Genomic DNA, 19,181 nt, shown 5'->3' with positions numbered 1-19,181 from the left:
ATTTCTTCACATTTAAGTCTTTTATATGGAAATATCACAAAATTTGTTACAAGTAATGTGAATGTAAAGTGAAATGCAGTAGAAAAGTAGGTGCATTCAAATATTTAAGCAGTAAAAAGTCTGAAACTAAATCCAAACCATAACAAATAATTAATAAAAGATTAAAGCATATTTGTGTCAAGCTTTTTCCAGTTTATTGTATGTTTAAATTAATTTGCTTAAACGACTTGTCTTGAAAAGTGATAGTTACCGTACATCAAATGTTTTTGTTTGAAAAATCGAGAAGTGAAAGAAGTACTTCCAACCTGTTGTGTAGAGGGTGCTAAATTTTTAATCTTTTATTTGTTTCTTAAATTTAAATCAGTAAAAGGATACGATAATTGCTAGTTGCTAAATATTTAACGAAGAACACGTCTTCCATTTAATATTTATAGTTTATTGTAGGAGTGTCTTGTTTCCTAAAAACAACTTTTCAATAAAACATTTTATAACATTGGAACTATTTTGTTTCAAAACGATATCATGTATTTTAAACAGGTGTGTGACTAGGTCTTGATCATTCTTGTAGTTAACATACTGTAAAATGTATTGCATACATATGGTTTGTGAAGCAACTTGGACCAATGTACAATATTCAAAGTCATTAATAAGAGGTAATTAATGTACACATCCAAAATTAAAAGCACTTGCATACACGTGTAATGCGAAAACCAAAGAGAAGGATCAGTTCAGTTGCAAACTGTTTGTATCCTGTTAAATTTGCATACTGTCAAACATGATGTCACTAAGGATTAAACAGTTTTGGGTTAACCCACTTAATTTACTAAAGCTTGCTACTTTTTCCAGTTCTGTCGTGGTTTGGAAAATCTTCCCTTGTTTTATCACTCTGTTGAAAGTTTAAAATTACATGCAGTAATACAATAGTCCCATACGTTTCCTTTCTAGTTAACAGAAAACTTGCAATTCCAGCTTCTGACCTATGAAGCAGTGGTGATATTTCTAATGTCCTATTAATAAGAAATGAAATGCCTACCAACATACCTACCTAATCTCCTTCATATTTTCGGAATGTTACCTGAAAGTCCTAACTAGGTTCTTAGTTTTTGGTATATAGTGAAAATAGATGTTGGGACAGCAACGGCCAATTCCCAAATAAGTATGTAGATAACATTGCATAAGCTTGAATCAAGCAAAAGACACTAATCAATTATCGTTATATACTACAGTATTTTTAACCTTTACCCTGTTTAATTTCTAAAATGGACTGGTTCATCATTCAGTTTGGGCAGTACCATTTATTATTCAAAGGGATGTTCAATGAAAATTTACTGACTGAATAGCGAACAGCGCAGAAGAGTATCAGGCTGATCTTGGTCTGCGCTGGTCGCAAAGGCAGAATCACTTGCCGCCAGCAGGCTAAAGGTTAATATTTGTGTCGTGAAAGGGTCCGACTTTAGTATAGCTGTATATCGCATACTTATAAATTCTATTTCTTCATTGAAATTTGATCTAAAAGTTTGAGAACGCTTGTTCCCATTCCTTCATTTAGATATATTATCCTATTAGTAGTGAATATCTTCTCAATGCTTTCCGGTATTAAGAATATACATTATTTACCTGTTTTGCATCTAAATAGTTTTAAGTATACATTTCTTACCCTAATACAGTAAATTTAATCAAAATTCTTTGCATAGTCGGGTTTTTTTTTTAGCAAATCATGGGACCTCACTTTCAAAAAGAATATGCTGCCGTTCTGAGATGCATCAGTCACCTTCAACTGCACGGACTGATTTTATGAACAAGGCCGAAAAATGTTCAACTGTGTTTTCAGTGTTAACAAAGAATTAAGTTTACACAACCTGAAACAAAACTGAGGCAAAATTGACAGTTTTCTTTTTATTTTTGCTGTCCATTGTGGAAAATCGTGTTTTTGACGAAACTGAGGGTTTGAGACAGACAAACGGACAGAATAAATCAGACAAATGTAAAGATGTGATAAAGTATGAGGTTGGGTGCGCACCATAAACCGGTTAAAGCTCCCAAGTGGTATTTGTTCCTTTATTTGTTTGTTTTGTCTTCGTATGTTTGCTTTGTATGCAAGTGTGTGTGTGTAAGAAGTGTGCACATATGCGTGCTGTGAGTTTCGTTTTGGGGAAACTTGGCATTCCCTGTTTGATATTTATCCTTGTTTGTTATTGTTCTGTTCATTAGCCAAAGGCATGTTATTGCCGACTTTTGCTAATAAATGTTGTTGTTGTTGTTATTTCTTTACCATCCTTATGTGTATATGTAAAGCAGATTGAAGGGCTTGAAATAAACATGTTCAAAGTAATTCTATTTCAAACTCGTGTTTCCTTATGTAACTCACAATTTAATCCCAATTATCGTATTTCATATAGGTAAATTATTTCTCGTAAATGATATTCATATGAATAACATAGAAGAACAAAGTACTAAACCGCTGTTATTTTTTAACCACTTATGGTCGTACACATATATCATTTATGAAATGAATACGCTAAAAGTCTGTCGAGTTTAAAGTGTGTTTGAGTGAACTAAAATTGTCGCATATATCACGTTAATTTGATTTTAATGTACATTAAAGAAATTAGCGGTAGGTGAATGGGGATTCTTATCGAATTACCACCGCTTCCCACGTCGCTTATTATCACGTTTAATTTGTCCTCAGTGGCTTTTGAAACTATTCTTTGATTTCTGTAACTCTTAAGAAAATATTATATGAAAACTATTTTTTTTTTTTTCATTTTCCTCACTTTGTATAATTAGGAAAACAGCCTCCTTGCATTTAGTAATTTATGCCGCAAAACTTACAAAGGCTGTTGCCATGCCTTTGTGAGTTATTCTGATCTTATACTAATTGGCCTTTTGCACGACTTTGCTTATTAAAGAATTAATAAATGGCAATTGCTTTTTGTTAAAGCAATTAGCGGATTTTCCATTAATAAGTGATAATTATTTCTCTTATCTCACGTCTATCATATTAATAAAGAACCAATGTGTTTTTGGATTATTCTGTTGCTCACTTGATGTGCTGTTAATTTCCATATTTGTTATATAAGAATTTGATTAATCATTCCAACTGAGCCGAGTTAAGTGAAATGATACCCAAAGTGATGTTGAAATGAATGTAATGCGAAAAATCAATGCCATTTTTGCTCCGTATTAAATTGTTAGTTTTCTGTCAAAATAAAACTGAAAATCAGTTGATTTATTTGCTTGCTTGAAAACTGCCAAAATGACTTCTTTTGTTTCTGGTCGGAATAAATGCCGCAATATATGTTATATACCTCCACAGTAGTTCAATTTGCTCACATTTTTATGATAAAAAGTGAAAACAAGTTGCAGAGAAACATTTTTCAGATCTGCATGGTCAAAAATCATGTTTCTAATGTTTTACACGGAGCTACAAAGCAAAGTGATCATAATGCTTTACATTGTGTTGATCAAACTCTTTTACAAGTATGTGAAATTGCTATAACATGAGTACATAATTATATTTGTAGTGCACACACATATATTATGAAAAAAATCCTTATGAGCCTTAAGTTCCGAGAGATGACGTTGTTTTCCAAAAGTTGGATTTTCCAAAATGATCTGTTTAACGTAGAAAATGTTTTACTAGGATAGAATAATGGAGACTTTTATAAGAAATGTGTAACAAAACCAGTGAACTTGTCATACCATGGTATTGTGGGTCTTTCATATATTCAGAATAGTATGCAAACGAAAGAACTTTCAGTTCCATTTAATCGTGCCATTGATGATTTCATAAACGTCAATGAAAGAAACTACTAGTATGCAAGATATCTGTAAAACAGAAAAAAGAAACTCCACGACAAATATGAAAATGTGGCAGACTTGGTTTGATTGAGCCTGTTCATGGACGGTAGTGGAAACGCATACCGAGTTAAGCAGAACTCACCATTAGCACATGAAAAAATCGGCGTATGGTACTGAACACACATTGCGAAAACATTTAGCTCAATCATTTTCTAAAACAAGTCTTGTAAAAAAAATTGTCTGGACCAAGTTAGCTAGAACCACACACACACGGGCGCGCGCGCACACACACACGCACGCACGCACGCACACTATTGATTAAATCAACCAATAATAAGCGTGCTTTTCGACAAATTATTTCAAAAAGCTTGAAATTTTTCTTTAGACACTTGTTGCAGACCAGAGAAGTTTCAAGTACATTTTGTTAGTCATTCACATTGGCCAGAATGTTTCCGTTTAATTTGGCTAGGATGTCGTTGCTCGGTGTTTTGCTGTTATCGTTCGCGGATCGTAGGCAGAATCAAAAGAGTATTTTCTTTCCTAATTGAAAGCATGTTTTTCATGTGCATTTAGGTTTTATCTACAGTAAAAATCAGTGTAAAAAGGGAGTTAATTCTCCGACCATTACGTAATAATTGCGACGTTAATTAAGTTTTATGGTCGTTTCTCAATAAAAACAAACATTACCTTCTTACATTGTCGATTCGGGCAGAGCTATTGTAAAAAAAAAACAACAGCATTTGCCCAAAGACGTAGCGATTTTTATGCTCTATGCTGCCGGGAAATCTACCCTTGCATTTTATTTATTTTTACTACGAGTAGCGGTATACAAAGGCAGTAAAATATTTCATGAAAAGTAATAGCCAAATTTATTGAAAGTTATGAAATGAATTGAGATGCACTAACTTGGTGACAAGGGCGCCTTAATATTTTTCCTTTGGAATGAATTTATTATAAAGTCACAGAGAAATGGGCTGTACTGATCTGAATGCTATTCTGATGGTGTTTAACGCTTCTCTGCTACCTTGCCTTTCATAATTTATTTTAATTGTCATGGAAAATGTAACATATATGCTACATATGTTTTGCAATTTACCTGCGGCATTGTTTATGTTGATGATGCTAATAAAACCGGCTCGTCTTGAGTTATTGTCAGATTATTACAACTTTAATGCCATTTCTCGCGAAATAATTGTCTTAGGATTTATGAGTTTCACTGTGTGTCATCATATACCTCCTAAACGTGCTACACATTTATATAAAAGGTACATTCTAAAAACAATGCTTTTCAAACAGAAAACGACGGAAAGTGAGAAAGTATTAAGTAATACTTTATCTTTTACAAAAATATATTTTTCATATAAAAAGAGCTAGATTAGGGAAAAAACTTAAATTTTATATACAAACAAATTAAATGCCGGAAATGGGTGATAATTACTAATATCACGTGGAAGGGGATATAACTACGTAGATACTCATTATCGTCTTATAGCCCAGAAAAGAACAGATATTTAATTAAGGAACACGCTTCTTTTTTTTCAAGCAACTGAAGTGATCTTCATCCTCTAGAAAGTTTTATCTTTCTTCATTAACATTTTGCACCTGTGTGTCTGTGGAATTCCTGGGTGTTCGGCCTAAATGTTTGCGTAAAGATAGAGTCGCAAAGAATTTTATCTAAAAGCTTTTGAAATAGTTTAAGAATAGCCGTTAAATCGTGTTTTAAATGTGCTATTGATACTCTTGTTCCTAACATTAATATGAAGATATCAAAATTATGTATTTATTGACCAATGGTTAGACAACAAGTGTTTGTCATAACAGCTATGGTATAATCAGCATTAGAATTTTGGACATAAACAGACAAGTTATGTACGCCAGACTTATGTTTTTTCTGCGAGCTGTAGAAGTGTTAGCCAGTTCTTGTTTTTCATTCATTTTAGCGTATCAGAGTTAATTGTATAACTTTCATAACGTACCTTTACCATCCACATTTGAACGCCAAAAACACCAAAGACATTTATTTTACTCATGGACAACTTTTCAACCCGCATGCTTGTAATGAATCGTGGAAATGTTTCACATGACACAAAAGGAAAATAGGGCCATTTCTTAATTAATTAAAAGTTGTCCACAAAGCAAAGTTTTAATCTACCCCAAACAGAAAAAAAGCATCCAAATTAAAAAGAGTTTTTGCACATTATTGAACTCCATGGTCAATCAAGGATAAACCTTGTCGTGATTAAAACATTACCTGCTAAGGGCATGCAGGTAACAATACAACTGAAATTTTTTATGAAAGATGCAAATACAAAAATTAATGTTTGTTCTACAGTAGAAAATTGTGAAATGTTTATATATTTCAATAATCATACATCGATTAAATATTAGATAAAGGACCAACTTTAAAAAATGAAGAGATCAGTCACAGATTGCAACATACATTGGTCAATCCAATCGGCAGTTTTCAGACCTTTTGTCCGTGATTAAAACCATCTGACCCCTGACTAAGGGCAAAAATGAAAGTGTCAACCAAACATACATCACTGAGACCCAACATGTTCTATTTATGTAAGACAGTTGCAGACACCATAGCAAAAATTAATGTTTCTCGGACAGTAGAAGAATTGTGAAATGTTTGATATTATAATTATACATCATACACTTCTGATTAAATTATTTAGTGTAAATACCTAATGTTTACGCAAGGGACATGCCTAACGAGTGATCATTGGACTATTTAGAAAAAAACACACACAAAATAAATTAGCCGACTATGAAGCGATTAAATATATTTCATTAGTTATTCAAAGCACGCTGTCACCTTTGTAAATTAGATATTCTACGTCACGTATGAACGAATTGCACGTGTATTTAAAGACTACATGAAGTTTGATAATATAAAGTAGTAATACAGTTAGCATACTTAATATCCTAGTTAGCTGAGTTTCTTCTGAGAATTGTGTAACGTCTTTGCTGATATACCATCATTTCAAAATTATTTGGTCTCTTACAACAAAGCCATTAAATCAGATGAGGATTGACTTGCTTCATTAAAAATCATCAAATCAACCGGTATTCGATTTTAACATATATTTTAAAGTCTTGAAATTTGATTTTCATTTAAAAAATTACCTATCACTGCTAGTCATAAAACTGGAGAAATACGCTTTCAGGAGCCACAAACAATAAACAAATTTTCTTGGTTTTTTCTTTTTAATTTACTGGATGCAAATATATGATATACTGAATATATAGCCTTCTTGTCAAAATGATCAAGACCAAAAAATGCCTAACATTCAATTTACCATAACTTTATCATATAAAATAATTATAAAATATTGACGATTTGCTAAAAAGTGTCACATTCACGTAAAATTTCATCACACAAAGTTTCACAATTATATAAGATCTTACAATTTATGTTTTAGTATATACCTATATAAATTCTGTCAAAAATAAGGCTTGTATAACTCAAGTAAATATGAATAGCAGAAAAAAAATCCGTGTTGTACCCTATGTATTGTATGTTGCTGGGCTACTTTAATCTAATATACATGACCTGACACCGTTCTATAAACAGCGCACATAATGACTTCACTCAGTTCTGTTTTAACATCGATAAGCAGTGAAGATTTCTTTAGACAACACAACAACAAACGAATAAATTAATTAATTTATTTATTTATTTGGGTTTTAGGGCGCACCAACACAGTATAAGTTATATGGCGCCAAACAGGACTACAAGTTTTGGTTTCACATCTCAAATTAATGGTCATTAATATATCAGTAGCTCGTTCTGGGATTTTGTCTTCAGCTCTCGTGGGTTTTGCCAGGTCGGATCACACTCGCCGCTTGTATTGTTCAATTGACATATTAAATAAATGTTCAGTATTTATGTACTGGATGTAAACACTTAGATATATAGACTTGCAGAAATGGTACAGTATATCCAAGTCTATGTTATACGAGAATATAACATCAGTTTTGCTTCTGTCAAAAATGTCGTTCTTTCTATATAGAATAATGAGAAGCACATATTTTTCATCCCCAATGAGTATTCATACAATTGTAGACTTTGAAAGAGCTCTAGAATTACATTTAAAACATCTATTTATTTAATACATGGACGCAACACTCTCATACGTTAGCCTCAAATAAAATTAAAATTATAACTCTGCAGTAGTCGGCATCGCTTAAATTGTTATAAAGATTCTTTGAAAATCGAAGTCCCCAAAGGTCTGAGAACAGCTTTTGTTACAAAAATCTTTTGTAAAATTGTTTTATCGACATCAAAACCAAAGGTTTTTTTCCCCCAATTTGTTTAAAGCAAAGCAGTTTTGTACCCGATCGACTTCTCTCCATGTTTTGTTTCGTATACATTACCAATATATTTTATGAGGATAAGTGCTGTTAAAACTTTTTGCATAAGTTATTGCAGATAACTCATTAGCTTTTAGATTTTATAGCATTCCTATTTCTGTCTACATTACCGTAGCAACTTAACGTGAAATTTCACTTAAAACATATAAATTTATCAATGTCGTTTTACGTTTTATTGCAGCAAAAGGCGTCAATAAATGATTAACTTTACCGATTTTGAAATATGATAGTACAATAACTCACAGGTTTTGCATCAATAGCTGATGGTTACAGTGATCGTTTTAACAAGAAGAGATTCGCTTTTTTAACTGAATATGGATTGAAGGCAAGAAGGGAAGACCATATATCTGACAATTCTGAAACATAGAATTGCAAAACAAGTGACCACAGTTTCAATGACCCTTCTGGAAACAAAGGGCGAGCGCTTTTAATATAAACCGATCGCAATGATTTATATAAGGATCACCAGAAATAACAATGGACCAAATTTTCTGAGAAACTGTATCTAAAATTGATACAAATTCCAATTAACTTCTTAACCCATAAATAACTGCTATCTTTTACGAGCCATCATGGTTGCGAGAAAGCTTTTCAAACAATTCAATAACGTAACGATTCACCCTGGGTTCCATTTCAGTAATTTCACAGAGCGTTACATGGAAACCAAATTGGAAGTCGTAGTTTCTTGGGTCGTCAATATTTTGTAATCGATATGCAAGAATACATCACGATGCATCTAGGTTTAGACATGTCTTACACAATTCTTGAGTTAATAGAGGTTAGAAAAACCGGAAGAGTGTTTCCGCTAAAGTACCATGAAAACAAAGTGTTAATGGAAAATCCATACGATGAAAGTATATATCGCCATTACTCTTTATGGGCCGTTTACAATTACTAACGAATACACTTGACCAGTGATTGATATGGGCTATCGGAACCTTTTAATGGCCGATTGTGTCTGTCTCAACTTGACTTATGGGCAACCGTTGCTTGGTCAGTCTTGATTTGGCATAGAAATTGTAGCTCGTCGAATAATATTACCATTTCACACTTGACCATTATGGCAAATAGCTTTATGCGAACGCTTTGTCCAGCGATTGTGAGGTTAATTAATTTGTAACCGTTCGCAATACCGGTGTTAATAAATCTTGAAAGGGCTGTTATTTAATTCAGATTGGTTTGTCGGGGGGTCATTTGAATTAATAAGATCTGGATGTTTGCATTTAAACTAATGAGTAACCTGTTGTATGTAATTAGAAAAAAAAGAACAGCGTTAAAAGCAACAGTGCCAACTGATATCACAGGTTACTTTTTTGCACTTAGACATTTAACAACATGTAATATATCAAAAGTTAAGTATTTTGTTCAGTCCTTAAGTCATATGCAATTTCTCCATATCGAAATTGTTTTGGTGTGCTTAAGTTCTCGTTATGGTGGTAGTTACTACATCCTGCGTATTGTAAAAATACAAAGTTAACAAAGTTTGAAAATAAAATTATGTATGAAAATAGTGTGTCTTTAAGTGCATTCTTTATTCGCTTTACTAGAGCGATATGTCGTGTTGCAATTAACAATCTAAATATTAATGTGTACCTATCTCCCACGTCGAATAACCAGAGAGCATTAAAAGACAATCATTATTGGTAACTGAAAGAGAAATATGAATGAGAAGACTTACAGCAATAAGTCACTTGAGAAAAAGTGTGTTAAGTTTCCGCGAAAAATACTACGAAAATGTTAAAATTACGACTTTCAATGTGAGTATAAAGTTGATCGCTTTTTACGTCATCCGCTTTTTGACATTGAACTAATATCACCCTTTCAGGAATAAGCATTAAATACGTTCAAATATACAGTTTCTTTATCACAGTCTCAATTGTATCTGGACTGTTATCCACACTAATTATGAAAAATAAACAAAACAGAAAAGTGAATTTATCAGTCTGCAGAGATTTGCTAACGAGTAAAAATGTATCCATTTCTACTATGTAATGAAATTCATCTTTTATTTATTCAAACAATATTCTGTGGTTTATATGTCTTATGAATATTTTGCGTTGCCAGGAAGTCAAAAATAACACCTGGAGGTAAACAACTCTGCAGGACCTACTTTAAGTGTTTTACTCCGTATTTGACCTAATATAGTCATTCTTACTTAATCTAAAATAAGACATGTGTAACCTTTACGACCCGAGATGAAACTGATATTGTATTATCTCCCTTTAATGCTTCTTTTATAACAAAATATCAGTAAAAAACGAAATTCTTTTTCTCTTTTTGTTTCGTTTTCTTTGTAGATTATATTCGTTATTTCTATCTTAAGATGAGAAACTGGTGTTGGCCTTTCGCATACCACATTCTCACGTTACGAATTTTGCAATATGTAATGAAGGCAACGCATGTGCTTAGTTAAAACTGCATGTGTGTTTCGTTCTGTATTCCAGATGTTAATTTCGTACACACATAGAATATCCTTTGCCGACAGGGCTGTCTCATAAATAACGTAGTTGCTTTCCAGCGTGTATCTTTACTGGTATTATGTTAATACACACCATCTAAAACTGCTGTTTTGTTAGCCGGATAGTTTGTATAATGATACAATAACACATTAGATACACCTTTTTCAACTTAAGAAAACGCCAAGAAAGGCTTTAAGAATGAATAATTTAGACTAAAAACAAACGGAAAGCGCTTGCATCTATTCTCTGATCGATAATACGTTTCTTAAATTAACTACTTAATAATCTTTAACATATATGAATAAATATAAAAGAAAATAAATGATGACGTTCATTCTAAATACAGCCATCCAATGGAAAAGATACATTTATTTTTATCAGTTTGCGCTATTATTCCAGGAAAAATAACTCAAAATTATGAAAAGAGCATTTTTTCCACACAAACCAATACAGAAAACATTATACATACGTATTAAAAACAATTATATGTAAACTCGAAAGTTGGAAGCAATAAATACTAGGATGTTTCCCAATTACAATATATACATATACATTTTACTACTCGTCTTAGTATATTTCACAGAGTGAAGTCAGGTTGAAGCATGTCGACTACGGGCTTAATCTTGAGAAATTGAAAAAATACTGTCACATTAGGTGTAACTGTTTTAAAAATAAAGTAGTGTAAACAACCTACGGTGACAATTAAATGTCTTTGTTAATTTGAAAATTATGCCACTTTGACCTGCTGTCAGCAGTAACTGTCAGCTACTGGTATGTCTACATCAGCTGTCAGCAAATTATGTGCGAATAGTTACTCAGTTTCGAAGTGTGTGTTTTCTTAAATTTTGAATATCCCTCTTAAATCAATACCAAACATAAAATAAGAACAAGCAAATTATTCGTATTATTATACGCAATCATTCCATATTAGGAGGGACCATTTAGACAATGACGAAATGCTTACATCATAAGTAACTGAAATCTAATTAAGCGACGGCTCGAAAATGATATTATTTCTTTTTCGTCCATTGAAACGCGAAAAATGCCATTATATTTTAAACTATATATGTTAAAGGTGAAAACAAAGGTATTTCTAGACACAGTTACTGCAGAAAAGGCAAAGAAATGATAATTCGGCAACGAAAAGAAAAGTGTGCATTCAATTTATATATGATGTGTGGGAATGATAGGCGTTAATTACCTGAAATTTAACTTTAATTTTCATAAATGCATGAGCACAAATGCACAAATTGATGGTTTTAAGACATTTATAAAATGATTTCTGTTGTTGCCAAAATCAAATGATGCGTATCCAAAATGATAACAACTACCTTCGTTGGGATAAAATCAAGAGAAAATTGAAATAATATATGTTAAATTGATATAATATGGGTTAGCTCAATAGACCATATTTGAAACTTTCAAATTTTCAAAATTTGAAATGACAATATTTCAACACATAGTGATACATATAAAAATACCCGAGTTTAAATATATATGTTTCTTAAATATAAAAAAAAATCAAAGATAGTAAAGTATCTAGTGATGTGATTAGATAGAGTAAAAAAAATACTCCCTCTTAAACGTTAATTTGTTCCCAAAGTGAATTAGGATGACACTTCCAGAATTATTCTTTTTGTACAAGTAAGAATGTGAAGTATATATGTTTTGATAGTTTTTTTGAAATATGAAACTGAAAAATTAATGTTAAGTTATTTCATTTCGCTTAGAAAAGTAAGTTCTGTTTTATAGAGACAATTGTAACATATTTTGGGAAATGATGGGTATAAGTTATTTGGTTCTTGGTCGTCGGAAATATTTGGTTCACTCAATTTCATAATCGTGGGTGTTCGCAAGACTAAATTCTTGGACTGTTTCCGGAAAAAACTGGACCTAACTTGTAACTGTGATGATGAAGAACGCAAACAGAAAGATTTAATAAGCGACAGACTTAAAAAAAAATAGATTGTTCAAAAAATAATTTATCTTTCCTTTTTAGCAAAACTTGTATTTCATTTACTGAGTTATCTTTAATGTAAGTAGTCAAGACAGACAGACTGACAGACAGAGAGAGACAGAGAGAGAGAGAGTACATAGAAAAACAACTGTTTATGCCGAAATTTAGTACGCCTATGACAAACAGAAAGGTCACTGATGACTTTCCTGTCTTTTTTACCTTTGACTGAAGCAAATGAACAAACAAAAGCATTCCAGTCATGTGACCTTATAATATTTAGGCTAGAAGGATGAACATTTGAAGTTTGAAGTGTCAGTAATGTCTAGGATCTCTTTTTTTTTTTTTTTTAACTGTGTTATGCTCATCATAATGATTATATATATTTTATCAAAACATAGAAAATCCACAGTGCAAATCATGTACATGAACAGAATGTTTGATATATAATTTAATGTTTTAAAAAATATAACTATATGAAATTTTTTTTTCCAAAAACGCTTTGTAACTAAAGTGTTAACTAGTCAACTCAAATTTTGTCTACACTTAATTGTCAATATGACGCAAATCCAAGATTCTACTTAAAAACATATATATATATATTCTAATATGACTGGAAGTTTGAAAATGAAACATTTCTCTTTCAAAGAATATCAATACTTTTTTGAAACATTTAATTCATCAGGGAGTGTGTTATTATCCCAATCCCTTAGGGTATCAATTGTATGATTAGAGACAGAAATATCATCAAAGTGTAGCACTTTAACATAAATTTTTAAACAGTTTTGCCAAAGCTCTTTAAAAAGTATGGGTTTTTAATGATATCAATATACCCCAAAACACACCGAAGTCGGATGTTTTAACGACTCTGTTAAACGGTCTTTTGCCACATTGCATCCATTTATAGCATTACTGCCATGCGCATTCCCAACGGGTAAAGTCCGCAGAACACATTTTCTAAGTATGATATTAATAGAATGATTTTTTTTCATGCATTTTGCGTTGAATTGATAGTATTTTTATGTGTCATAAAAGGACGTTTGACATAAGGTTATCTCATTTTATAATTCCTGTTTTCAATGCTTTTGTTGATTTTTGATATTTTGCTATTTAAATGATATTTCCATGCATAACTCGGGTAAAATAGAAGTAAAAAGTATTCTTAATAAATTGAGATTAAGCTTATCATAAGCTACTGTTTATGTCGACTGTAAGACCTGTGAAATAATAGTTACAGAAGGTTATAATCTTATGTCATAATGCATTATCATCCATAAAGGTCTCGGAAGAAATAGTGTTGACAAGTTGACTATATTAAACATTTAAGATAGATAGAACATTTTAACAATGACACATAGTTAAATGGGGAAGAAACTTTAAGTCATCTTATCGGATTATTGATCAAGCTCCCAGGAACAATACACAAACTCTGCAAATTATAAGGAGAAGTAATTGGTGTGGAAATTTTAATGGTATTTTCAAAGTAAAACTGCTTAAAATGGCATTAAATGTTCACCCAGACGGTTATTAAGCCATAAAACCGTAATGAAACTACATTTATACCGGTTAGAAAGTGTTAATAAACCTTCTGTATATGACCAGTGTTATTTTTGTCTAGATGGGAGGCGCGTGATGTTTTTGTCTAGTATTATCCCTAAAACAAGGGAAAAACGCGATACTGTTTCCTTTCGGATGAGGGGAGAAGTTGATATTTTTGCCTGATACATATTTTACCCAGACGGGAGGAAAGAACGTGATATTGTTTTACTTGTACACATATTTAAGATAGTCTCATAAAATTCAGTAGTCAGGCTATATCGTTTTTGTAATGTTAATCAGATAATTGGTGTATTATTTACAAGTGTGTATTAATTTCAGCAGTATTCCATTTCAGTATTTTGGTGGAGCATAATCATTTTTGCATGTGATTTTTCTCATGGTTTGTCTGTGTGTTATTTCTCTGACATCATCGAGATATGTATTCATGAAAGAATTCATTGTGAAATAATTATGTTATTTTTACTACACTCATCAGAAAATAAAAATGTCATATTTTCCTCGCAAAATATAAAATGCATTTTCACAATTAAGTCAGATGATCGTTTGGCATTGTCTTATTACCAATTACATGCCAATCATATTACAGAGATACGTTAAGGCTTCGAAATGACAAATAATTATATTACGTATGAATGAGAAATCTCCTCTACAGATCTGTAATTACGGCCTATTTCTCCAGCTGAATGCCATGTTTCTAGAAGAAACTTAATTAATAAACTCGCGCACAAAAAATTCTTTTGATCGTTTTCAATTTATGTTCTACTTCAAACAAATTGAGAAGCATCTTCAGTCTTTGAAAATGAACACGGTTTCAATATTTCTAATTTGACATTTTCAAAATATTCAGTTTCAAACGAAGTTTATTTAATACTGATAGTCTTCTACATACTGAATCAAACCAGAATGTAAGAATCACTGTAGTAAATTACGTATATTTAACGCTTATGAACATTTTTAGCTTTTATAATTTGCTCTAGTTATTATAAAACAATAATATTATTCTTTTGTAAATATGTCTGTTCATATTGTATATATTTGTTTTAATTAATTTCGTTTTTATTTTACTTCTACATACAGAAAAAAAAATCTTAGATCATGCAACACAAATTTAGTTAAGCATATATATTACAGGTAATCATTTAACGCTGTTTAAACATCATGTTACAGATATAAAACGAACACCTTTTGTGTAAATACTATCTGTCAAAACACAATAAATGTTGGTTTAAAATAGACTTGTACGATACTACACAGTAAATTATTTGATTCGTTGTATTGTATAGCTAACAAGTCTCATTTAAAATTAAAATGAAAACTCGTTTAAAATCATTAATTTATAATCAGACATCAAGACTTGTTTACTAAATTTCTACACACATGAAATAAATATGTAAAAAAAAGATGGAAGTTAACCATGCATATTGAAATGTGTATTCTGAAATGTTTTAATGCGGATATGTAACTGAAGATGATATAAATAGCGTTAGTCAACACTATTTGTAATAACGATTGTTGCATCGTGGATGAGATTTATATCAATTCTAAAAAACTTTATACATCATTTTATAATTTACACACATTTAATGGATGTGAACAAAATAAACAAACTCTCACCAACTATAGACATCCACGGATAAAACGAAGGAGGTGGTCCGTCTGTATCACCTGTGGGAAGCCCTGGTGCACATCCCGGGCTCATGGGTTCGTTTTTGTTGTTATTCATTGGAAGTCCATCCATATTGTCTCTGAATCGTAGATTTGTCAAATTTGATGCCATGCTCATATTCGGGTAGAACGAAGGTCTACCCTGTAGTCCCATTCTTATGTCATGATTTCTTTGTTGGAGCGCTTCCATCCGACATTGCTCGGCTTGATATGAGTTCATGTAGTATCGCGATGACCGGTAGTCCGCTCCCGTCGGACATATGTCGGGGATGTTTAAAAAATGATCCATGTACCCTGTATTTTCCGCAGCTGCATGAATATCGTGCTCTGGTCGAGGTGCACTACTATGCCTTATAGGTAAATAAGAACTCATATCTTGCGCAACTAAGTTATTCTTATCCCTCTCACTACTGTTAATGGATAGTGAAACCATCTATCTATAGTGAAAAAATATTAGAGTAGAAAATCATTGAGTTTGCTGAAAGACCTGCAGTCAGTGCTGAAGATAAATGTGCACATTTTCCCTACATCCAATCAGAGTTACGAGAAGTTTGACCTCCTGTGACCCCGCGACGCTTGAACACACTGGATCGATTCCTACGCTAGAGAAAATACTCCCTCCTATTTCACTGTTGCGTAGATACACTAAAAAGCTACAAGTTCTGTGTAGCGTATACGGTGATAATATATACAAATGATTACAAATATTTTTAATTTAGCAATACTGCTTTGGATCATTTTTGCTTTGAAGCTAAATGGCTGTTATTCGGATTGAAGGCGATCAAATAGAAGGCCAACTACACCGGCTATAAATCGACACTTCAAAGCGTTTATCTGACATCGAACTAATTATTTACCAATTTTTCAAACTGTATACATAAGAATATAGTCTGGGCTTATGTGCTAGGATCTTTACGTTTATTACTTGGAATTAATGTTTATCAGTTGTAAGCTACGTATATGATTACTTCCTCCATTGCATAAATTTGACAGGGAGAAAATTTGTACTAAAGATATATGTCATTTTCTGTTTAATCATTGATATTTTCCCTTTGACCTGTATTTAGTAAACGCTTGGAATAATGAAGTGTTTATGGCTTTAAGAACACCTTAGTTTTCAGGTGAATTAGCCAAATATTGTGCGTGCTAAAGACATTTTCAAATGTGTAAATGTAAAGTTAACGAGGGTTAGTCATGCGCCGTCTCGGGTCACTTTCTGTGTTTTCAATATATTGACAAATGTGACATATCACGGAAAGTCTTCCAACCTAATATATGTCTAAGATTTACAACTTTGTCTGGACTGATTAAACAAAATAAAATGAAATAATAACCACCAAGTCCTATGTCACAAGTCTATGCTGTTTAATTCAATGGTTCCCGTGGTCCAATCCAGCTGGTTTAAATTGCTTATGTTCCTGTGAAACTACAATATATATTTATTTGATTATAACTTACATGTACCTTTTCCTTGTTTCAAGCATTATATAGATTTGTAAATGATTAAGATAGCAATCAAACATCAGTGTCATGATAAAATTCTGTGCTTTCACTGTGGACATTCTCCTATTATGAAATATCATTTAAAAATGTGAATATTCAATATATAAATTTAATAGAAAACTGCATTGCTGTTGTGTATTTTGCATACACATTTTCCTTTTTGATTTTGATCTTTGTTATTTGTTAGTTTTTACAAAATCAACTAATCAACCTATCTTCTCTAATGCTAATGCTTAAGATAATGTTTTATATGTAAATAATTCATAATATTTTATCAAACATTTGAGCATGCTAAAAATTTCAAAATATATAAAACTGTTAGGACACATACAGACCCACAAACCCACAAGTGGGAATGTCCTACTTTATTTGAAGGATATAATAAAAAAAATATCATCAAGAATTTTTGACCAATTAGTTGCTTGATCTAATATTAATTTTTCATTCAATATGTATCCAATTTAGTTACTGTGATTATATTCCATTATAAATGCTTGTTAAAGAAGAATATATTTCAAGTATTTCTTCTGAGTTCTTGGGAATTACATATTTCTGTTTAGTACCAGTAACACTCAATATTATTAACTGATTAAAATTATTAGTTATTTCTTATTGAAATACCACTCCATAGATCATGTTTGTGAATAAATGTATATTCAACATTAAATTTTACAGGGCTAAAAGTCAAAGCTTGATAAAACAATGATTTCTTCTGATGACTTTTTTAATGGCGTGCCTGTCAATTCCGGCAATTCTTTTGATTACTGACCAGCAAGCCATTCAATAAGTGTATACTTCATGGGCCAATTTTGTTAGTTGTATAATATTGGTACAGCATAACCCTTTCTCAGTCCTGTATTTGAGACATTTCGAAATTGCAAAGCAAACTGATAAACGGGCACCTATTATCTGATCGTTTTGTTTTGAAAATCACCTATTCTTTAACCTATAATTTCCTATTGGAACGTGCTCATAAATTGTTTGCTAATTACATAGTATGCCGAAATCTCTGTTAAGTCTCGGTTACTTAGGGGAGCTGAATTTGAATCTAACTTTCAGATTGTATTATCTTGTACTGGGATTGATAATAAGGCAGTGAGTCACTGTTTTATACTATTGATTGAATTTAGATACTCTCTTACCTAACCATGGTATTGTCTATTTTCAATCTTATTTTTTTTACATCAAGCAATACAGCCGGGGTTAGTGTTATGCCTTAATTGATTCTTAAGAATATCTTCCTAGTTTTTTGAAAGATCAAAACTTAATTTTACAGCATCTCTATTTCTGATTTTGCTTTCGCATGCATATTATTTATCATATCAGCAACATGGTACATAACGCCCCATCTGTTCCTGTTTTGAAGTAAAATGTGTTCACATTCTTAAACTACATTTAGCACATTTGCCCAACGTCATACCGCAGATAGAAAATGGATTGAAGTCATTATAATTAAATTCAAAAGTTCTGATTACAATTGCTTTATGAGGTGATAATGCATTGACAATTTTAAATAATGTAACATATAGCTATAAAATCACGTTAAAACAAATGAGTGCATGTGTCATGATAATTTTGTACACTCGCAATAAAACAATCTTCCATACCTTGCAAAACGCAGCTTAGGCAGAGTTTGAAACATATCAACCCATTTCAGATAATAAAAATCAATGAAAACACTTTGATTAAACCTTTTCACGTCAGTTTCGATTCTAAAGTTTAATAAAATTCGGAGACAGCATTATTTCCATAATTTGATTTTAATCACAGTAATTATTCCCTTTCTGACAAAGTTATTATCATATTCAAATCATAAACAATGGTATAGGACGTCAGGTTTGATTCAAGACAGTCATGCG

General features: G+C 31.8%; 1 protein-coding gene across 1 annotated transcript in view; it reads right to left on the bottom strand.

The window, feature by feature from the left end:
- The window catches only part of LOC123561810 (homeobox protein Hox-A7-like), a 43,635-nt gene extending 26,266 nt beyond the window's left edge, over positions 1 to 17,369 (bottom strand). The window contains exon 1 of the mRNA XM_045354413.2: positions 15,769 to 17,369. Coding sequence (XP_045210348.2) covers positions 15,769 to 16,252 — 484 coding nt within the window. The 5' untranslated portion in view covers positions 16,253 to 17,369. The remainder of the gene's footprint in view (positions 1 to 15,768) is intronic.
- Between the last annotated feature and the right edge of the window lie 1,812 nt (positions 17,370 to 19,181).

Source organism: Mercenaria mercenaria, chromosome 10, assembly GCF_021730395.1.
Source record: "Mercenaria mercenaria strain notata chromosome 10, MADL_Memer_1, whole genome shotgun sequence".
Lineage (NCBI taxonomy): Eukaryota > Metazoa > Mollusca > Bivalvia > Venerida > Veneridae > Mercenaria > Mercenaria mercenaria.
The sequence above is the reverse complement of the archived record's forward strand: the minus strand, read 5'-3'. Positions and strand labels throughout refer to the sequence as shown.